Source organism: Leptinotarsa decemlineata, unplaced genomic scaffold, assembly GCF_025532065.1.
Source record: "Leptinotarsa decemlineata unplaced genomic scaffold, Ldec_3_MD MMD2_tig00000199_RagTag_RagTag, whole genome shotgun sequence".
NCBI classification, from domain to species: Eukaryota; Metazoa; Arthropoda; class Insecta; order Coleoptera; family Chrysomelidae; genus Leptinotarsa; species Leptinotarsa decemlineata.
The window spans coordinates 18574313-18599067 of record NW_027412544.1 but is presented as its reverse complement, the minus strand read 5'-3'; the positions used below and the strand labels follow the sequence as shown (position 1 = coordinate 18599067).

At 33.7% G+C, this 24755-nt stretch overlaps 1 protein-coding gene and 1 long non-coding RNA gene across 4 annotated transcripts; one reads left to right on the top strand and one right to left on the bottom strand.

Annotated features, from left to right (window-relative positions):
- Nucleotides 1–14255: 14255 nt before the first annotated feature.
- LOC141481489 (uncharacterized) lies at nucleotides 14256–22299 on the top strand. The gene is made up of 2 exons (XR_012465013.1): nucleotides 14256–14472; nucleotides 21133–22299. It is a non-coding gene; the product is annotated as an uncharacterized lncRNA (long non-coding RNA).
- On the bottom strand, nucleotides 22066–24028 carry LOC111515418 (uncharacterized). 3 transcript variants are annotated; one of them, XM_074173118.1, is made up of 3 exons: nucleotides 23831–24028; nucleotides 23286–23349; nucleotides 22066–23007 (listed from the first exon to the last, which is right to left on the bottom strand). In XM_074173118.1, the coding sequence occupies exons 1-3, from the start codon at nucleotides 23835–23837 to the stop codon at nucleotides 22119–22121; spliced, it is 960 nt and encodes a 319-aa protein (XP_074029219.1). In that variant the 5' UTR covers nucleotides 23838–24028; the 3' UTR covers nucleotides 22066–22118. The 3 variants fall into 3 exon arrangements, 2 of the variants coding, with proteins under 2 accessions (XP_074029219.1, XP_023027411.1); XR_002723532.2 differs by lacking the exons at nucleotides 23286–23349; nucleotides 23831–24028 and adding an exon at nucleotides 23510–23824; XM_023171643.2 differs by lacking the exon at nucleotides 23286–23349 and having other exon boundaries at nucleotides 23831–24026.
- Nucleotides 24029–24755: the final 727 nt, after the last annotated feature.

The window sequence follows — 24755 nt, the reverse complement described above, 5'->3', positions numbered from 1 at the left end:
TCTCTCTCTCTTTTTAATTTCTATGGCCGTTGCTTTTCATTCGAGAACATTTGGCCAGGCTCCTCCTGTTCATAGTGAACAGAAGCTTCGTCCGGGGACGCAACGGTCTTGCTTGATGCAATGCTACCTCCTAAGTTTTTCATTGGCTTTTTCTTTCAACAAAAACATTATTTTTTCACTAATAGTCTCCTTCTCGAGAGACCTTTGAATAAAAATAACACAAATACCTGTTCATATATTTTATAGAACTGAAGATCTCGTCGAATTCGTCGTCATCCAGCCTGGTTACTGGCGTCAGAGTCCGCCAGTCCTCTCATATTTCACTTATTTATTCAAAGGTAGCTTCACTTCAAATTACACTTTATTTTTAGCTTACTTCTTTTGGGCTCAATTCCGACCACAAAAACCACGTGTCTTCTTTGAGAGTGATCGTTACCGGCAGAACCGTCCTCTGTCGTGATCGAAGAGGAAGTCCAGATCCAGACACAGCATAGTTAACATATTATGCTGTGATCCAGATAACACACTTAGATCGCCTAGACCAAACTACGACAAGGATTTTTTTCAGGGCGCTAGGTATCGCTAAAATCAGCCAATGCAGATCTTGAAAGATTGTTGGTGCAGCCATTGTATTGTGTTGTCATTAGTACTTTCAATTGGCAACATGACAGCACTGATTATCATATTTAAAATAATATGTTCCAATGAGCTGGTCAAATGTTCTTAGAAAACAAGCGCCAATAACATACAGAAGTTAATATAGGACATAGCACTCAAGAAAGTGGCAAAGCATAGACACGTGTTTTGGGCTTTTGGCCCATCATCAGTATGGTACAGCCAAGTGTAAGGATGGGCAACACTTGGTTCCCAAAAGATAGAAATACAAATGCACGGAGCCACCAGCAGGAGCCAACCGCACATTTGTGGTTTCAGTTGATAGATCTTGTGTTTACAAGAAAACTATCAAAATCACGTGTCTATGGTTTGCCACTTTCATGAGTGCTATGTCCGATATTAACTTCTGTTTCTATATCAAGACACTCAATAACTTTCATATTTGTATAATTTCCTGGACCCGGATGTCACGCATATAGCTATAACTGCCTCCGTGGTGATTTTGATAATTTTTTTTTTAACACAAGATCTATCAACTGAAACTACAAATGTGCGGTTGGCTCCTGCTGGTGGCTCCGTGCATTTGTATTTCTAGCTTTTGGTAACCAAGTGTTGCCCATCCTTAAACTTGGCTGCACCATACTGATGATATGTCAAAAGCCCGCAACACGTGTCTATGGTTTGTCACTTTCATGAGTGCTATGTTCGATGTTAACTTCTGTTAATATCGAACATAGGAGGAGGGCCCTCCTCAAACTACAGTTTGAGGAGGCCAAGAAGATGACAGTACTACCAACTGTCGAAAGCGCTCGCAGATAATCAATAGAAGATATAAAGCTTCAAATCCTTTTTGTAAAATTCAATATTGAAGTATATATATATATATATATATATATATATATATATATATATATATATATATATATATATATATATACATATATATATATCAAAAATGCAGAAGGAACTCAAAAAGATGGGTTATTTATTCATTAGCAAATGTAAAATTGTCAAATGTCATTATTTTACCGCAGTTGGCAACCATAGGGTTGCATCACTCAATAAGGCCAATTGTGGTGATTTTAAAGCACCGAACCATATTTCTAGTTACTGTATATATATATATATATATATATATATATATATATATATATATATATATATATATATATATATATATATATATATATATATATATGCAGGTTAATGCAGTCAAGCTGCTGGAAAATAATTCCATGAAAATCAAACCACCAACGTATATATATATATATATATATATAAGATGACAATACTACCAACTGTCGAAAGCGCTCGCAGATAATTAATAGAAGATATAAAGCTTCAAATCCTTTTTGTAGAATTCAATATTGAAATACTCAAAATAAAGGAAAATTAGTTGCATCAATCAAATATATATATATATATATATATATATATATATATATATATATATATATATATATATATATATATATATATATATATATAATTTTTTTTTGGATGATGCACCTAATTTTCCTTCATTTTGAGTATTTTACTATTGATATAAGTTACAAAAAAGATTTGAAGCTCTATAACTTCTGTTTAATTATCTGCGAGCGCTTTCGACAGCTGGTCGTGCTGTCATCCTCTAGACCAGGGGTCTCAAAACTACGGCCCGCGGGCCAAATCCGGCCCGCCAGTGTCATCAATCCGGCCCGCGACAGCCAATGATTTACTGTCATCAATCTGGCCCGCAACAGCCAATGATTACCTAATTGTTGTTACTATTGCTGTGATAAGTTGAAGAAGAAAATACAGAATGATAATTACTCGGTTTTATTTACTTGCAAGGTAAAACTTAACGACAGAAATGATGACAAAGAAAACTTAAGTATCTAAGTTTGAGCATATTAATAACTAACAAATAATTGAAATGAATCACAGTAAAACAAAAATACTAATGAGATTTATGTAATTGTGATTTTCCACCGATAATACTTTGTAGTTGTGGATCAATTTTACTTGTACCAATTATCAAAAGAGATTTAAGATGCTCATCGGTTAATTGAGATCTGTAAACATTCTTTGTGTACTTTGTTCTGTCTTGATATTAATTTGAATATCCTAACAGAATGATGTAAATAAAATCCAACTAATTTGAATTAGAGTTTATTCATTACTGTTGAAAATAGGAAAGTCTGCGATAGTCGATCGCAAATCAGAATATAAAAAATATAAAAAAATACTTCGTTTTTATAATGCTATCCTGACCCCAAATACAGAGTGATTCAGCTGTACATATATAACACCTTCCCCTTTAATATTATACAATAAAATTAATAAAAAAAACACCATTAATAGCCAAAACGTTCTGGAGGTTTAATTTGGCTTCTTCTTCTCAATGAACGATTATTATAATCAAAATCGTCACTTTCGTTATCTTTACCGCCACTATCACCACTTATATTACTGTTTTCACTCACCTTATCATTACTATCTACATGTACAGTATTTACATTTACAAGTAAGTCTGAACGAGAAATGATATCGATGTTACACGCTGCTGATGTATTCACAGGTGTAAAATCCTTTTTAATTTGATTTAAATGACGTTTCCATATCATTCCTTCAGTTGTTCGAATTTTGAAACTTCGTTTCCCAAGAACATCAATAATGAATCTTATCAGATACCACTTATCAGAACCATGTCTAAAATCGCGAACCCAAACTCTATCGTTTACCTCGAAGTTTTCCCTTTTTCTCCCCTTGAAATTATTAATTAAAATGTTTTGTTTCCTATTGACAGTATTCTCAAATTACATCTCAAATTACGTCCCAGCAACAATTTTGCTGGTGTTTCACCTGTCGTAGTATGAGGGGTATTTCTGTAATGGAACAGAAATCGATTTATTATTAAATTCAAATCAATATTATTGCTATCATGTTTTGCTTTCAAAATTGCCTTTTTCATGATTTTAACTGCACTCTCCGCTTGTCCGTTAGTTGCAGGATGGTAAGGAGCGCCTGTAATGTGTTCAACACCGCTGGCTTCAAGAAAACTTTGAAAACTTTCAGACAAAAAGGTTGTGGCATTATCCGTACAAAGTTGAAAAGGTAACCCAAATCTTGCGAAAAGTTCTCTAAAAATTTTGATTGTAGTGGAAGCCGTAATATTACCCACTTCAAAACATTCAATCCACTTGGACGTAGCATCTTCTATAACAAAAAAATTTTTACCACCAACTGGGCCGAAAAAATCAGCATGAAGTCTGGTCCAGGGTTCTTCAGGCCAGTTCCAAGTAACTAGTACTGATTTTGGTGGATTACTACCATAAATTTTACATGCATCACAAGTTTTTGCGATTAATTCGATTTGATTGTCTAATGAGGGCCACCAAAAATATGAACGTGCTAAACCCTTCATTTTTACAATCCCCATGTGTGAACTATGAAGTTCTTTCAAAATACTTTCTCTGTACTTAAGTGGTACAATGAGACGATAGCCCCACATCAAACAATTTTGTTCGATGGAGATCTCATTCTTTCTAATAAAAAACGGAATAAATTCTTTCGAGGGGCATTTACCTGGCCAACCATTTCGTACATAAAAAGATATTTTGCTTAGAATGACATTTAAGAAAATTGTGAAATTAGCTTTATCCAAGGAGTCAGCGCTTCACGAGCACAAGGCCAGAGAAATGTCGATTGTAAAAATGGAGCCGATAAATTATCACAAACAACGCCATCTCAGAAAGGGGTTTGAAAATTTTTCCACCAATCGGGATAGATCCGAAGTTGGAACCTCTAATCAGGGAGGTAAGGACACTAACAAGAACCATCCGAAAGTAAAAGGTAGTATTTCTCCTAGACAACAATCAAGTAAGTGTTTTGTTTGTGGCATAACAAATCATTTAGCAAGCGCTTGTATTTACAAGAACTGTAATTGTCACAAATGCGGCAAGAAGGGACATTTAGCTCCCCAATGTAAAAGATATTCTCTTAATTTTTTAACTGTAAATGATCATAAAGATGAGTGTATAGATACTACTTTACCTACTGAGTCGATTTTTAATTTGAATTCAAGGCACGACGTGGCCGATAGCCAGTCGAATGTGAAACCGATTTATGTTAAATTGATAGTAGAAAAAATTCCAATTAGTTTTGAAGTAGATTCCGGGTTTGCGCAGTCCGCTATTTCGGAAAATTTATATTTAAAATATTTCAAGAACATCCCTTTGAAATCAAATGATTTGTGTTTTAAAGACTATGTAGGCATGACATTTGAACCATTAGGATATGCAACTTTCAATGTTATATTCGAAGATAGCTCTTATGTTCTTAAAACTTATGTTATAAAAAATGGTGGACCTCCTCTTATTGGTCGTAATGGATTGAATATGTTGAATTATGGAATATGTAAATTACAATTTGTTGAAAGTAACAATAGAGACAATAAATTAGTCCAAATTCCTAACAAAATTGAAACCCTGCTTGAAAAATATCATGAAATTTTTGAGAATAAACTAGGAACTTTCAATAAATTTTTAGTAAATTTAAGTTTGAAAGAGGGTACCGTTCCAAAATTTTGTAAAGCCCGACCTGTACCATTTGCCTCAAAGTTGAAAATTGAAAAGGAAATTGATAGGTTAGTTGAAAATAATGTTTTGGTTCTTATTGAATTCTCGGAATGGGCAACACCTATTGTGCCGATTCTCAAATCAAATGGAGAATTGAGACTGTGTGGCGACTTTAAAATCACTTTAAATCCTCATTTGAACATTCAGCACTTTCCTTTACCGCGCATAGAATATTTATTTTTGCAATTGGAGGGTGGTGAGAAGTTTTCGAAAATAGATTTAAGTGAAGCTTATCAACAAGTACTTTTGTCTGAAGAGTCTCAGAAACTGGTAGCTATAACTACACATAAGGGAATTTTTTCATATACCCGTCTTCCTTATGGTATTGTTAGCGCTCCTTCTATTTTCCAGAAAATAATGGATCAAATGTTCCAGAATATGCCGGGAGTTGTTTGCTTTTTGGACGACATCCTCGTAACTGGTAGAAATGATCAAGAACATTTTGAACGTTTAGATAAAGTCTTGTATCGGTTACAAGAATGCGGATTGAAAGTGAAAAAGGAGAAATGTTCTTTATTTCAAGAATCTGTAACCTATTTGGGTCACGTGATTAATAAAGAGGGTCTCCATACCTCTGAGGAACGAATATTAGCAATTAAATTGATTCCAATTCCAAAAAATATAACTGAACTCAAATCTTTCCTGGGTACTTTAAATTTCTATTGCAAATTTTTACAAAATATTTCTGATATACTAAGGCCATTGTACAGTTTATTAAAGAAAGAATCTAAATGGGTTTGGTCGAATGAATGCCATATTGCATTTGAAAAGGCAAAAAAATGCTCATGTCTGCTCCGATTTTGGCTCATTTTGATCCAGATCTGTCAAACTGTCAAATTGACAGTTGATGCATCCCAATTTGCTCTTGGTGCAACAATCAGTCACATTTATAATAATAAGGAAAGACCTATAGCATTTGCCTCACGTTTGCTAAATTCTACAGAAATAAAATACTCGCAAATAGAAAAGGAAGCGGCGGCAATAATTTTCGGTTTGAAAAAGTTTTTCAATATTTATACGGTAAGAAGTTTCTTCTTTTCACAGATCATAAACCACTTTTGACAATATTTGGTGATAAGAAGGGCCTTCCAATATTTGCTGCGAACCGCCTGCAAAGGTGGGCACATATCTTGTCAAGTTTTGAATATGAGATTCGATATGTGAAATCTACGAATAATACAGCCGATTTTTTGTCCAGACTGCCTATGAAGTGTGAAAAACAGGATGATATCCTTTCAAATATCTCTTATTTGCAGTACTTGGAACAATCAGATCTTAAATTAGATTTCAAAAGTATTAAACATAGTACAGTAGTTGATCCCATCCTCGTCGCCAATGTTCTGTCTTGATATTAATTTGAATATCCTAACAGAATGATGTAAATAAAATCCAACTAATTTGAATAAGAGTTTATTCATTACTGTTGAAAATAGGAAAGTCTGCGATCGTCGGTCGCAAATCAGAATATAAAAAATATAAAAAAATACTTCGTTTTTATAATGCTATCCTGACCACAAATACAGAGTGATTCAGCTGTACAGCTTGGAAAACGTTTTCTCACACAAGTAAGTAGTACCAAAAACAGAAAACAACCCACGAGCAAATTTATGCACATTATCAAATTGTTCCAGTGGAAGACTCTTATAAAATTCCAACAAAGATGAATTTTGATATTTGTTCTTAAGCATATCACTGCACCGTAAATCAATAATTTCCATTTGGACTTCCGGAGCCAGGGTTTCAATGTCAGAATCAAAAGGATTTTGAAAAAGCTTAATTTCATTCGCAATGACATCAAAATCTGAAAAACGAGTATCAAAATGTATCTTCAAAGCACTCAAAGTTTCGATTGGAAAATTGACGGGAAATTCAGTATCTGTAGTGTGGCTAAATATTTCACATGTTTCAAAATGTGTGAAACATTTTTTACGTAATTGCGATTGAAATAGTATTATTTTCTGCCTGAAGGATTTGATATTGGTGTATAAATCAGGGAGAAGCTTATTTTCTCCTTGCAATCTCAAATTCAGTTCGTTCATATGATTTGTCAAATCAACATAGAAGACTAACTTCCACATCCATTCACTAGTTTCTAAATCGGCAAAAGGGCGCTGCTTCTCATTTAAAAAAAATTCGATCTCTGCTCGAAGTTCAAAAAAGCGCTTAAGGACTTTTCCGCAACTAAGCCAGCGTACGGCAGTATGATATGGTAAATCATTTTCTCCAATCTGTTGAATAAACTTGCGGAATTGTCGGTGATTCAGCCCAGTGGATCTGATGAAGTTAACAATTGATATGACTGGTTTTAGAACTTCAGACATATCCAAACATTTTCCGCACAAGGACTGTTGATGAATGATACAATGTAAGCGACTAATAGTTTTAAACCACCATCATTTTCCACAGCCTTTGACACAACTGCAACCACTCCTTTATTTTTACCATACATATTTTTGCCTCCATCAGTTGTTATAGATTTCAAATTTCTCCATCGAAGGTTCTTTTTATTAATGGCATTTTCAACTCCCTTAAAAATATCTGCCCCAGTTGTCGTGCCGTGATTACTATCAATATCAAGAAGTTCTTCTTACACTTCATAGCTTTTATCTACTCCGCGAATAAAAATCAATACCTGAGCAGTATCTGACACATCCGTTGACTCATCCAATGCTACATGTCCATTTTTGTCAGACAGTTGAGATGATATATTTTCTGCGATGTCTTGCACCCTCCGAGCCACGGTGTTTGCTGACAAACTGACACTTTTAAATAAATTTACCTTTTTGGGGCATATTTCTTCGGCTACTGCAATCAAGCATTCTTTTTCCGATTTCAAGAGCCACACGAAAGCTGGCGCGAGTTGCAGACTCTTGTTCAGTATTCGCTTTGGTAAACAAATATTGCAGCGATTTGAGTCCGCGTTTCAAAGCTTCCGCAAACTTCCTGTATACTTGGAGTAACTTTGAAGATGTTTAGATTCATAGTGTCGTTTATTGTTATAGTCTTTGAGAACAGCTATTGTTTCATTACAAATTAAACATAGCGCCTTATTACTGGACTCAAACACAAAATACTGAAAGTTCTATTTTTCCTGGAACGTTCTGCATTCACTATCGATTTTTCTCCAGTCCGAGCATTGTATACTGTATATCTCGTTTTGGTTTTTGTCTTCTTCTTTTTCATAGCTGTTTATTTTTTGTGTTATTTTCGTGTTTGGTTAGTATGTGATGTTGATGTTCAATGGCTTGAAGATGTTTGTTAGTTTTTTGGTTTGGTGTCCTACGTACGTAAATGCTGTCCATCGTTGTGTTGTTTTGTCTGTTGGGGTGGCTTGATCCTTGTTCTATATTTTTTGTTTGATTCTGTTTTCTAATTTATCTATTTTCTTTTGTGTGTATCCGTTTTCGTTGGCTATTTGGTATATGATTTTACGTTCTTTGTTTCGGGCTTCATTGGCAGCCATTTTTTGTGATGGTGGATGGTTTTAACTTGCGGGTATGGTGAAGCTTGTTTGTGTAGGTTTTCTGTATATTGCCATTTGAAAGTGTGTTTTGTTGTGGTTATATCCGATGGTTATGTCCATGTCGAATCCAACGTCAAACCAAACTACACCAAAATACAGATAAAGAACAAGAGTACCAGCGCAAAGAAAGCAATAGAAAAAGCCCAAACTACATGGATCCAAAACGAAATACAAGAAGCATACAAGAAGAAGAATATCCTCACCAAAAAATTATACGAAACACATCTACACCTAGCAAAATTACTAACGACTGAAGTGGAATGAAAAATACGCAGATATATATAGAAAAAACCAGCAACTCAAGGAGAACACATACCAAAAACTAAACAAAAAAACTGGACACATTAACACAGAAACACGATAAGGACACAACGATAAGAAAACACCCCACATTCCATACAAGAGTCATCAACCTAACAAACGTACACTTCAAAGATATAGAAATACAAACACTTGAACTAGGGATTATTGGAAACGAGAGTGCTGACTTTTATGCTTGTGAAGCGATTGATAATCCAAACCAAGGAACAACAAGGTATAGCCCTCATACCGACTTGTTGCTTATTGTTGAGTAAGTGGCAGAGTACCTCATCCAAACTGAGAGAATGGAAACCCAAAGTCGGACCATGGAACTATGGAACACTGAAAAGAAGGGAACAAGTTATAATCACCCGTCTTCGATTAGGACACACCAAACTAACCCATGAATACTTGATATCTCTAGCAGATCAACCACAGTGCCACATTTGTGAAGTTGCACTAACAATACATCACATCATAGTGCAGTGTCCAGTGTTTCAATTAGAAAGGGAAATGTGCAAAATATCGATGGAATCGCAGGAAACCTTGAGTTATTTTAGTGCTAGCAAGATTTTAAATTATTCAAGTGCTCTGAACTTATCTAACAAAATATAATGTTGTAATCAATATAGTTACTGCTTGTAAATATTTTTCATCCGCTAATAACCATAAGGTTGATGCGGTTATTTTCAAATAAAAAAACAATAAAAAGGAAATTGATCTCTAACTACCTCACAGCAGTTAAAGCCGACAAAAGTGACGCCACAGTTATTATTGAAAAACAGGAATTAAGTATGAAAGTGAACAATTACATAACGGAAAACGATTTTAGTACGATGAATCACGATCCAACCACAAAATTTGAAAGACAAATCAATAGCCTGATAAAATCCAACAAACAGATCTTCAACAACAAAACATTGAACATATACAAAGTCGACAACCCAAAAGCACCAAAACTCAACGCACAGATAAAGATACATAAGGAAAATAAACCTATAAGACCGGTTATCAATTTTACCAAAGCACCTTCATACAAAATTTCAAAAATCATAGCCGATGAACTGAAAAACAAAATCAAAGGAAAAATCTGAAGAAAACATTTATAAACAAACAGATGGACTAGCGATGGGATCCCCACTATCTAGCATTATATCCGAAATATACCTGCAAACCATAGATGAGAAAATCTTAACAATAATAAAAACACATGATGAAAGAGGAGAATGGTTCAGATACGTTGACGATGGACTGTACATATTACAAAACAATGGAATAAGAATAGATCAAATAACAAAAGAAATTAACGAAATAAATCACAAACTATTGTTCAGCATTGAGGAACAAAACAACTCAAAACCTAACTACCTGTACATAACCATCGGATATAACCACAACAAAACACAATTTCAAATGACAATATACAGGAAACCTACACAAACAAGCGCCACCATACCCGCAAGTTCAAACCATCCACCATCACAAAAAATGGCTACCTATAACGCATTCATATATAGAATGTTAAGGATACCACTCAGCAATGAAGCCCAGAACTAAGAACAAAAAATCATATACCAAATAGCGAACGAAAACGGATACACCCAAAAGACAATAGATAAATTAGAAAACAGAATCAAACAAAAAATACAGAACAAGGATCAAACCACCCCAACAGACAAAACAACACAACCATGGACAGCATTTACATTCGTAGGTCACCAAACCAAAAAACTAACAAACATCTTCAAGCCATTGAACATCAACATCACATACAAGCCAAACACGAAAATAACACAAAAACTAAACAGCTATGAAAAAGAAGAAGACAAAACCAAAACGGGATATACAGTATACAATGCTCGGACTGCAACAAAATTCTATATCGGCCAAACCAAGAAAAAACTGATCCAAAGGTACGATGAGCACAAAAGGCAACATTAACCCAAAAGTATATTAATCAAACCTCGCAACACACGCCATACAAAACAAACATAATTTCCCCCCACTGGAGAACATAAAACTCATAAAACAAGTCAATAAGGGAAACCGCATGGACATTTGGGAAAACTTAAACATCCATAAATTTAACAATCATAAATCACTTATCGAGGAACAAGCACAAATCAAAACAAAACAAGACCTAACATTCAATATATTAAACAAATCAAGACACACTCCTAGAAACAATAAACCTAGAGAAGATCCAACACAAAAAATAGTACCTGATGTAATCCAAATACAGGCAAGTTTACCTAAAGTACCTGTATTGAGGCGTTCGGACCGTATAAAAGGACACACAACAGTATGACACGTTCAGATAGAGTAGGGCCTAGAGGATGACAACACTACCAGCTGTCGAAAGCGCTCGCAGATAATTAAACAGAAGTTATAGAGCTTCAAATCATTTTTGTAACTTACATTAATAGTAAAATACTGAAAATAAAGGAAATTTAGTTGCATCATCCATTGCATGTATATACAGTGTCACCGATAAAGTCCGCATCAAATGGGAACTTTTTTATTTATCGTTTTATGTGAAATTTGATTTTGGCAGTAGATTTTGCTTAAGAAATGATGTCAAATGGCGTCTACAAAATAGGTCACGTGATTTCCTTAACCTGTCAAAATTGACATTTAAAAAAAGAAACATCGAAAAATGACATTATTCTTCAAAATATCCAAAAAAATCAAAGGATAAAAACATTTTCTTTTGTAATTTTATACCCACACACCAAGTTTCAAACCCATAATAAGTATTTTATATTTTCACTATTTTTCCGCACTCCTGCTTTTTCTACTTATCAAAATTTAAGCACACCTGTACTAAATCATTTATTTTAACTAAACTCGTCACCGAATTTCTTTTTTTGTAATATAATAATATTTTAAGGGCCTCTTTGATGTTAAAAACAAATTTTGAAAAATAAAAGTTGTCAAACTTGATGCAAAGTTCATCTAGTTTCAACGGGGCTTTCAAAACTATACAGTACTTGAGTTTTTTAATGAGCAAATGGCCTTACAATATGAATTAGAACAAAACGGAACATTAGGAAACATCATTTCGTGATTCTTGAAGCCCATTCAATAAAAGAAAAAAACTCATAGTATTTACATTTACCTACTCCGCTAACAACACTAATATAAAAAAACTGGGTAGGCTGTGAAAAAATATGAAACTACATAATATGTTTTAGAAAACGTCACTGTCACTGAATAAATTAATGCCCGTTAGTTCAATGTAATGTATGAAAATTAAAATAATATGTTATCTTTACAAGAAAAAATTGAAATTGTGCTAATTTGTGATGAAAACACAACACGACAAGTGGCTGATATTTTTAACGCAAGACATCCTGGTAGACATGTACAGCAATCCACTGTAAGTAGGATTTAAAAAAATTTAAACTGACTGGTTCAGTTGAAAATACTTTTAAAAAACCTCATAATCCATCACGCAATAATGATGAGGTTCAGTTGGCTGTCTGCCTGGATGTTATCGAACAGGGAAAATCAAGTATTACCAATATTGTAGATAGAACTGGCGTTAAAAGAGAAAGCGTAAGAGCAATTTTACATTAAAATAAATTCAAACCCTACAAACCCAAATTTATAAATACCTTAAAGGAAAGAGATTTCGATGTTCGACTAGATTTCTCTTTCTGGTACCAAGGAGAAGTAGAATTAAACAGAAAATTTCCTTACAAAATCCTATGGACCGACGAAGCTACCTTCACATCGAACGATGTTCACCTACAATTCAGTTCCCAGAATTGTAAGTGGTGGGCTCAGGAAAATCCTCATTTTGTGATAGAATGTCGGGACCAATATTCATTTAAAACAAATGTGTGGTGCGGTGTTTTAAATAATCAGGTAATGGGACCATTCTTTTTCAGACACAATTTAACTTCTCAGGATTATTTGCAATTTCTAAATACTGAGATCAGTGATGTAGTGGACAATATGCCGGTTGAAATTAGACACAGTCTGTGGTATCAATGTGACGGGGCTCCTATTCATAGTTCAAGACAAGTCAAAGAGAAACTATTAGAAATGTTTAGGGGCAAACTTATTGGGCGAAATATGGAGCAAATATGGCCGCCTAGGTCGCCAGATTTAACCCCACTAGATTTTTTCTTGTGGGGTTACTTAAAACAAATCGTTTATAAATAAAGACCTTTTCGTGACGTGAATCACCTAGAAACTGTTATTAGAAACTCTATATTAAACATAAACCCTGTGAGTATCAGCAACTCAATAAAAGATGTATCAAGAAGGACAATTATCTGCATAGAACGCGATGGAAGACATACAGAAATGTAGTGTATTTAATGTCGTGAGTCTTTTTTTCGTGTTTTTTTGCTATTAGGTATAGGTACATGTTTATTTTCAGTTCCTTTTAATTAAGATTAAATTCCACTGTATTTTTTGTTAAAAAAACAATAAACACTCTAAGATATTGTTTCCTAATGTACCTTTTTGTTCTAATTCATATTGTAAGGCCATTTGCTCATTAAAAAACTCAAGTACTGTATAGTTTTGAAAGCCCCGTTGAAACTAGATGAACTTTGCATCAAGTTTGACAACTTTTATTTTTCAAAATTTGTTTTTAACATCAAAGAGGCTCTTAAAATATTATTATATTACAAAAAAAGAAATTCGGTGACGAGTTTAGTTAAAATAAATGATTTAGTACAGGTGTGCTTAAATTTTGATAAGTAGAAAAAGCAGGAGTGCGGAAAAATAGTGAAAATATAAAATACTTATTATGGGTTTGAAACTTGGTGTGTGGGTATAAAATTACAAAAGAAAATGTTTTATTCTTTGATTTTTTTGGATATTTTGAAGAATAATGTCATTTTTCGATGTTTCTTTTTTTAAATGTCAATTTTGACAGGTTAAGGAAATCACGTGACCTATTTTGTAGACGCCATTTGACATCATTTCTTAAGCAAAATCTACTGCCAAAATCAAATTTCACATAAAACGATAAATAAAAAAGTTTCCCATTTGATGCGGACTTTATCGGTGACACTGTATATGTATACATATATATATATATATATATATATATATATATATATATATATATATATATATATATATATATTTCAATAATAAATTCTACAAAAAGGATTTGAAGCTTTATATCTTTATATCTTCTATTAATTATCTGCGAGCGCTTTCGACAGTTGGTAGTACTGTCATCATCTGGCACTCCTCAAACTGCAGTTTGACGAGTGCCAGATGATGAGTGATGAGTGAAAATGCGTTTTTTCGATGCGGTTGAAATGCTCGTCATCGAACTTGAAAAGTGCGCAAATGAACTCGCACCAGTATTTTGCAAACTTCTCAACCTGTCTTACAAGAAAAGGGTTTTTCCTTCTTGTTGGAATAGTGCTCGCGTTCCCAAAAAGGGTAAGAAAAATCTTCCAAATAACTATAGACCAGTCGCTTTGCTATCAGTAATATCAAAAATCATGGAGCCGTAAACCACCATATAGGTACTCAAATATTTGAAAGGCTTCAACATCTTGAGCGATCATCAATATGGCTTTCGGAAACAAAGATCAACAGGCGACCTCCTATCGTATGTCACCCATATTTGGAATAGCGCAATCGAGAAACATGGAGAATCAAGAACTGTTGCGCTTGATATTTCTAAATCCTTTGACCGTGTGTGGCATAAGGGTTTGCTGGTCAAACTTCGATGCTATGGGTTGTCGGATCATTTTTGTGTATGGCTCTTCAGCTTCCTGAAAGAACGTTTTCTGCAAGTGGCCGTCGATGGATATCTCAAGAATACTTTCCCCATCAACGCTGGTGTTCCCCAGAGATCCACATTGTCTCCAACACTCTTTTTATTGTATATCAACGACTTATTGGAAAAAAACAAAAATCCGATATATTGCTTTCCTTACAACAGCACACTTGTTTCGTCATTCCATTTGGATTCCAGGACATCGGCTACGGAGGCACATCTTCACCTGCAGAAGGAGATTGCATATCTTAATGAGGATCTAGAAGTGATTTCGAATTGGGATGAAAGTAACCAGGTTCAATTCAATGCCACAAAAAACAAATGCCCAGGCATCGATTATTTTCTCCAAGAAGATAAATAATAATAATAATAATAATAATATTTATTCATCCTCAAAGACATTGACAAACGTATAGGATAGGTCAGTATTAAGCACATAAAAATCACATCAAACGATAAAATTGTAGATCAGTAGATAAAAATAATACAATAAAAATGTATACAACAAAAGTCAGAATTACAAAAATTAAAATAATTGTAGTTATAAAAATTGAATATGTCATGCCAAAGCCGCATGAACCCATTCAGTCGAGATGGTCCGAGAGAAATTCGCTAATACTATTGTAGGCCTTAGAAAGAAGCAATGTTTTAACTGCTTTTTTAAATGCTACAGTGTTCATCTGTTTGAAATGGTCTGGTAACCGATTGAATAATTTTATTCCCATATATTTGGGAGAATGTTCGAATTTTATAGTTTTATGTTTAGGAATGCTCAACTCCTCTGCATATCGAGTTGGGTAGCTATGATAGAATGTGTTCTTAATACAGTCTGTTATACATTCGCGAACATATAAAAGTATTTTAAAGATATAGATGCAGGGAAAGGTTAAAATTTGATTACTAATGAAAAATGTCTTGCATGATTCCCTCCAAGGGATGCCTAGTAATTTCCTAACAACTTTTTTTTGAGCAATGAAAACCCTATCTTTGTCAACACTGTTTCCCCATAGGATCACATTATAACTTAGATGGCTATAGACCAGACTGTAATATACATCTAAAATGGCGCGTAAAGGCATACAATTCTTAATTCTTGAGATTGCCTAATACCCTTGATTGATTTTTTTACAAACAACTGTGATATGGTCAGACCACTTCAAACAGTTGTCTACATGAACGCCAAGGAATTTTGTACAACTTGTGCATGCTAGTGCCATTCCATTGATTAGTAAGGCAAGCGATTGCTTTTTCAGATCGTTTTTTAAATTAAAATAGATATATTTTATTTTGGTCAAGTTTACAATCAGATTATTCCTTTCATACCAATTTAAGAACAGTGATATTAATTCCTCTGTTTTTTATTTTAATTCCTCCTGACTCTCTGCTGATACAGCTAAAGACGTGTCATCTGCGAAAAGAGTGAGAGCATGTTCATTACTGGTGAAATAAGTAGGCAGATCATTTACAAACAACAGAAAGATCAGCGGACCTAACACAGAGCCTTGAGGAACTCCAGAACATATATCGTGATAGCTGATTAACGGAAAAACAGATTTTAAGCAGTTTTTTTTTAAACAGTCTGATTTCATATTTTCAATCTTGACGAACATCCTACGATCTGTAAGAAAGTCAATGATCCATTCTAGGAAGTCCCCTCTAAATCTTAGATTATATAATTTGCTCTCGATGAATTTAAAATTTAAACAATCGAACGCACGTGACAGATCGAAGAATACTCCTGCAACATGCGTACCCCTATCTAAAGAAGCGTATATGATTTCTAAGAATCTCCAAGTAGCTGATTGAGTGGACTTGCCTTTGCAAAAACCATGTTGAGAATCGGACAGGATCTTAAACCTTGATAAAAATCTTAATATTCTCTCATTCACAACGTTTTCAAAAATTATTGAGAAAATGCTTAGCAGGGTCACGGGGCGATAGTTTGTATTATACGATGTATCGTTCTTCTTATGAACTGATATGATCATGGCTGTTTTTAGAATTGAAGGGAATTTGCCACTTGTGACTGATAGATTCAACAAATAAGCTAAATGTTTTGAAATGTGTAACTTAATTTCTTTTAAAATTCTCACTGATATATTATCAATTCCTGTACTTTTTTTATTTTTTAGATTGTTAATTACTGCGTCAATTTCACATTCGTTAACGGGCATAAAGAAAAAAGTATTCGATTCAATTCCAGAAACCGTGCATACGGATGATCTATTGTCGCCAAAATGATCTGCTAAGCTATTTTCTACTACTGAAGAGAAATAGTCCCCAAATATGTTCGCAACATGATCTCTGTCTGTGATTACTTTATTATTATAGTTGAGAGTAATATCTCTTTGAATTTTTTTTTCTGTTCGTTTCTTTGTTAACTAGGTTCCAAACTGTTCTATTTTTATTGTTAGAATTCTTAATTACATTTTCGTAAAAATTCAACTTTGAAGCTTTTATTAATGCTTCATAGTCTTTCTTCGCTTTTTTGTATGCAGCACGAGAATTTTCGTTGCCTATATTTTTACATAACCAATGCATACTTTTTAAATCAAGACTGGCCTGTTTCACTTCAGGAGTTATCCACTTATGTTTGTTACTAGTGGACGATTTGTGTTTTTTGGTCGGACAACATTTATCGATAGCATCACTTATAATATTCATGAAAGCCAGAAAGCTCTCATCTATATCAGTTTTGTTATATATTACATCAAAACTGGTTTTGGACAATGTCGAGGAGAGTTGTTTCAAGTTATGCTCTGATACATCTCTATATCTACATAACATAAGATTGTTCAATAAGTTTAGATTTTTATTATGGCATATTATAAGTAACTGTGAATACTTTGTGATCACTGAAACTACCTTCATAAACATTAGATTTGCAAAACATGTTCTCAACGTTTGTTAGTATGTAATCGACTTTAGAAGATGAAGTTTTCCCTGACTGGTTGGTAAAAACTCTAGTAGGAGTCAAAGATGTCACTTGTAAATTGAAATTGAGTAGTAGTTCATCTAATTTGATCTTTTCAGTAGTATTTTCTAGGTAATTGACATTCAAGTCGCCACAAACAAAGATATCATCAGCATAGCCTACACTATTCTCTAATAGGCAAAATAATTTATGCAAAAACGTATCAAAGTTACCGTTTGGAGATCTATAAATACTAAGTATATAAATCTTTCTGTCGTCTATAACTAATTTTATCCCACTGCATTCACAATGGATTTCTTCGGACCATCTCCCAAAATTTAGGCTCCGCGATACATTGGATGATTCAACATAAATTGCCGTTCCTCCATGTATATGAGTTGAGCGACAAAATTTGGATACAATTTCATAACCAGGTATAGACATGAACTCAATATTTTCAATATCACACCAGTGTTCAACAATACTAATAATGTCCGGTTTCTCTTCTGATGCGAGAACTTCCAATTTGTTAATTTTATTAGTCACTGACTGTGCATTCAATTGAAGTATTTTTAATGAATAGTTATTACTTTGTTTTTCATAGGATAAAAACCCTGAGTTACCATCAGCAGAGATTTCGGATGCAATATATGTAGCATATTGTTGATCACTGATCGTGAAAGGGACGTATAGATAAATTAGAGGGCCAGTTATCAGGATTCAGAAGTTCGTCCAAAGGTAAATCGAAACTTCCTATTTTGAAGCACTTCTTTTTGTATTTAGATTTCAGGTTAAAACAGTCAATGCTTTCATCTGGAAACGCTTCCCTCAAATATCGTTTAACATTTTCAGGGGTGGTGCACTGATCAAGACCACCAATCCAAATCCAATTTCTTTTTGGTGCAACTGGGAGTAGGTTGTTTGATTGCCCTGTGCCATACGATTTAGGAGGAAATGGTGACCAATTTCCAATTGTTATCATTGGGGTTGCTGTCATGGTTAACTTCAAGATCGTCATTCAAGTGAATAATTTCACTGCACTTCACTAATGTTTTTTCTTGCAGCAGCTGAAATTCTTTGTTTTCTGTCTTGCTTGGGATATCCTGTATTTCCATAGAGACAACTGTGTCCGCCCAGTTGCTTTCTTTTGATGTCTTTTTGCTACTTTTGTTTGTTTGCTGAGATAAGTTTTTATTTTCAGCTTTTTTGTCCCACCAGTGGAATTAAATGAGTTAATTTCAAGAGATGCCTTGTCAGATAATGGATTTACCAATAAACGAAGTGAATTGCTTTCTAACAAAGTTATTTTTTCTTTGAGAAGTGTTATGAGAGTTTCTTTATCACTGATAATTGTGTCCTTGTCCAAAAGTATCTGCCTTAGGAGCTTGTTCTCCTCTTTTAAGTAATCCACTTCAGATAAAACCTCTGTATTTTGATCTGCTGCCTGGTATATTATGTTAGGAAACACATCACAACATACTTTAACTCGTTTTGCACAACTGCTGTGGTAGGTAGAATCACAGGTGATACCGCATAACCCCGAATTGATGTATTTTTTACAATAATTGCAACATTTTTTCGACCCATCTAAACCAACACTTTTGTCGGCCGCCATATTTTCTTTTCTTTTTTCTCCGAACCAAATATGATGAGAAAGGTTGGAGATTTCTCTCTTCTATAGATACTTTCACGGCAAGTGTTCAAGTGACTTGGTACATTTGATTCCACCAAGAGCAATAAATATCAGAAATACGCAATGGACTGTGGCTACTCATCGTTTTGAGGTTCAACTCAGTACACCTCGAACTTCACATTTTGATAACTCTTTCAACTGGAAAACTGCGTTTAGGTGGAATAAACTTCCCGAGAATATTTTTCCAAATGGATTTAATCTCCAGCGATTCAAATCCAACGTGAATCGCTACTTTAGCACAGGCACCGCTCTGAGAGCGCCTTGAGGATTTTCCTGTAGTGCTTGTTTTGTCCTGCCACACTATAGACGTTCCTCATTAGATGAAGGGGACGAACGTTGAAACGCTAGATCCTCGTTTTCTTAAAGGATGTATTTTGAGGCACCCTATAGAATTTTTCTGGTCTTATTGGTCAACTCCTCCTGATGATGCTAACTTGGTTAACGAAGATGCGGCTCAGTGTCCTTCTGACATGTTGGATCGCATGTTAAAACGTCAGACCCTCCTAGTCATCAACATCTCATCTATTTAGTATTCCTAACCCTTCATGTTGCACGCGTCATCTATGTTTTTGCCTTCATCTCCTGATGATGTCAACTTGGCTAGCAAAAACACCTATGAAAGTCACACACTGTATACGTTCCTCATTAGAGCCCCGTTAAACGGTCGTGTTTTTTAAATGATGTATTTTGCCACACCTTGTACACATTGACGCCATGTTTTTCTCTTGATATATTTTGATGCACCCTGTACACATTGAGGGATCGCACGTTGACACGTTAAACCTAGATGTTTTTTCTTAAATGATGTATTCTGTCAAACCTTGTAAACACATTGACAGTTTATTTTTTTACTTGAATGATGTATTTTGAAGCACTCTGTATACTCCTCCGCCATGTTTTTTTTAAATCTGATTTTTCATTCATCACTTTTGGGCTTTCAATATTCTCATCAACTTTTATTATTTTTATAATTCAATCACGCTCTTTTCTCAAGTTGAACAATTTCAAAATTAAATAGTTCAACTTAGATTACTTTGAGTCATCACTTGTGTCGGGCGTCCCGAAAGGCAAACGTTTTTTTTAAATCACTACATTCACTGCTCATGCGAAAAACAATGAACAAAAAAATATAATCTACTTTTTTTTCTCTGCACCCCCCCTTTATACAATCCTGTCTACGCCCCTAAGGACAGATGAAATCTTTAAGAAAAACCACATTTGGGCCAAACGCAATTATAATAAAATGTTAGAATCACGTACCAAAGTTACAGTATTGAAACCGCATTGAAAATAACAATAATAAATGAAAATGTCTGTGGCAAATTATGAAGAAATCAAGGGAACAAACAAAATTACAGTCAGTAACAATTTCAACAATTACTTTCTTAGTGTATCCCCCAATTTATTGAAAGATCTACCAAATATTGAATTCAAAAATAATATATCAATCATTAAGGAACTCATTTTGACAGTACTGGATATGATGAAATATCAAAAGTTCTTACTGTTATTTTTGGGTAGGTATATAACCTTCTGCCATCTGCCTAATCATAGGAAGAATTTATGAATATGACAAGTTACGTACTAATTGAACTCTTCAGTGATTTATATTACATCACTGAAACCTATCTTAATTTTATATAAAGTGTAACTATTCCTGCTAATGTTTCACCTTGTCTGTCCAGTTCTTAGATTCATTTTACTTTTCAGAGTTCTTGGTTTTGTCTAAAATATCTGCAGAGCCACTATCTCGCTGGAGTTGGTTGCTCTTGGATTTACTATTATCTGTGCTACTACCAAGTCTTCAAACAATACTTACTGTCTTTCTTCAGTACCATTATCTCACCACTGTTATCAAATGTTTCACTGATTGATGAATTTTCCGGACTAGGAACAGTGAGCCTTCTGCAGAGCCCAGTAGTCTCATTTCAACTGTACTTAAAAATATTTCCATTCACAGTAAGTATTCTACACATGGACGTACATGAAGTAATTCAATTATCAGAATTTATTTTATGAAAGTACTTAGTGTACTCAAAGTTTTAAATATTGGAATTGAAGGGGTTATATTTTTAGGAGTGATTAATTTTTGGGAAAGGAAGTTTTTGGCTTTCTACTACTCCATCTTGATACAAAATAAGGATGAGGGAATCTTTCAAAGAAAGGAAGTAATCAATTTGAAAATGAGTAACTCTATACATGGATGTGTAGATCATGCAAAGAAGTAACTTTCAGACACAAACTGAAAGAAAGTCCTCCTGAAACAGCTACTTTGATATAAACATTGAATTACACAAAAAAAAATTACATATTGTATTTCAAGTCCTTTTTGGTAATGTGTGTCACAACTCTGGTCCAAGTATAAACAATCATGATACTTATTCAGAAACTATTACCAACTTGACAAAACCAGTTCACTTTTATTGCAATTCCAACATTTGTTATGCAATACTGACACAGCTGTTTGAGGTCACAAGCTTATTACTTTTATGCCTGTGAGTGCTTGTAAAAAAGATTAACGAATATTTTCTAACAGATTTTCTTTCAATGAGAATTATAATTCAATTTGTCATGGATACACAGTATGACTTTAGCCTAATTTAGTTTTGAATTTTTTTTTGATAATATAAAAAATGAAGGATATTTTCACTTAGTAAAAATACAATTTTATTGGAGACATAAATTATCCTTACATATTATGAAACATGACTAGAAGCTGCCCATCTTTGAATACATGATAATGAGGGAAGAGGGATATTCAAGGTATTTTTCAAATATAAATAACATTGTTTCGTACCAATCTGCCGTAAAATAAAAGCTTCAGCCAAGTCATCATTACTCCAATAAACTTTCTTTTTGCCCTGTAAAACATTTATCTGTGCATCTGAAAAAACTTTGTGAATTATATCTTTATCGATTTTTCCTGATCTGAGTTTTTTATTAACAAACTTGATCTTTCTCTCACACTTTTTCAGTTTTTGTTTAATCTCTTTCTCTATGAGAAGTAGTTCTGACATATTTTTGTTCAAGATTTCATTATGATCTACTGCCATCTTAACTTCTTCCAAAAATCCTGGTTCTTTGATACATTCATTTGAATAGCTGGATTGCATTGTTTTAATACAACAGGTTTTCTCAAGAGATTCTTTATCGGATTGAATGATTTTCATATTCTTTTTGAGTACTACACCACTGTTCAACTGTGTATCTAAATAATCCTCAGTATCATGGTTAACATGACTGCAGGGAATACTACAGAAGGCTTCTACCACGTCATCTTCAAAATATTCTTTATTGATATTCTTGGTTGGTATTGCATTCCTCTTCAACTGTCTCTTGAAATTGGGATTGCTGAATTCCTCCTTGTAATTTCTAATGTAATCATTTAATTCAAAATGATCTGAACAAACTTTGAGTCGACAAGTTATGTTTGAATTTTCTTTCCAGCCACATTTTTCTTTCCAGACTTCACGAAGAGCTTTGTCGGTGGGAAAATTATGAAATTTGAATGGGTACTTATTACGTTCTTCATAACTGAGAAAAAAATTTGGACAAGATCTCACAGCACATTTGAACGGCAATGTCCTGCAAAAATATATAAACTGAGTCAGATTGAAACATTTTGAAACAAATTAAACTAGATGATTCAATTGAAATTTTCTTGATAATGTTCTTCATATCTGAATTGATTATTCATGGTAGGTGAGTATGGACTGGTTAGTTTTATATGAATTATTAAAATTGTTTCTGATTAGAAATAACTAGAGAATCATTCATAGTTAGATAAAACTATAGACTCGAATCAAAATTTTACACATTGTAGACCATGAATAGAGAGTAAAAAAAGGAAGACGAGTACAAACCTTTTGACGCAATGCCATTCAATGAAAAGAGAACTAATTTCATTGTATTGCAGGTGTACTGTGCCTTAAATTTGTTAAAAAAAGATGGTTTTTAGTGTACCTTGGCAAAATTTTCTGAGAAATCAAAGAGAAACTGGAAAAGCTGTACCTCTAACATAAAAAGTCTCAATACACAATATATTGACAACGGAATATTTGAAAATGCCTGGGAAAATACAACTTACTTTTGAAATGTTTGAAGGTGGTTGACAATGTTTCACATTGCATTTCATTAGTTCAGACTTCCATTGTCTAATATGATATAAAATGATTTGAAATCCCTAAGAGAATCAATGAAATCAAAAAGATTACCTGAAAAATACACAATTATATAATAATAATTTACAATTTCAGTTTTTTTCGCTTAGTATAATTGTTATTTTTTCATCAAATCTTTTTGATTTTATTGATTCAGGGGTCTCAAATCATTTTATATCAAATTAGACAATAGAAGTCCGAACTAATGAAATGACTTTTGAAATATTTTTATACAATGTTGTTCTAACCTTTCATTGGTATCGCACTGAATTTTTTGAATATAGTCAGGAACTGATGATAAGATTCGGTCTACTTGACATTTTTTATATTTATTGGTACACATCATAAAATATATTCTTTGTAGGGAATTTTGGTCACAGCATAACCACAGATTTAATAATTCAACACAACAACCAACGAACGACTAAAGTTAAAGCACAGAATACAGAATAGTAAACAACTAACAACTACGTTTACTGTTCTGTGACTGAAGTCAACAAGCATATAAAGTAGGGTTGGCTCCACAAACCACTTTAATCAGCTAAAAGGGTAAGGGAGCTGGACTCCAACCTGATTCAAATCAAGACGCTTGGTCGGACAAACCACTTTAGTTTGTGGTTGGCTCTTTTGTTACTCTGAGGGTTGGCTCAATGGAGGCAAAAGCCATTAACATAGAGAGAGAGAAAGACAGAGTCACAGAATAATAAACAATCAGAAGAAAGCGGCACCTTTCATCTGAGGAAACTCATTTCATTGACCTCCACCATTTTGGAAAAAGAATAACTACTGTTGACGTTTTAATGAATATATATATATATATATATATATATATATATATATATATATATATATATATATATATATATATATATATATATATATCAACTTGGCAAGTTGACTTGGGTGTCACACCAATAGGTGGGTCCACTTATGTTTCGCTTGCGTTTACGCAGCTATTTCTATCAAGTACCTTCTTGGTCTTTTCCCATTTTGTCTTCAATCGAGGACCGCCTGCCCGGTACTGACGATGCCCAATAGGCTGAAACAGCTGTATAACCGGTGGCTCTTAAATTGAAATCAATATGGGAATGATCAAAGAGTACTTATCTATTCATTTTATTCATATATATATATATATATATATATATATATATATATATATATATATATATA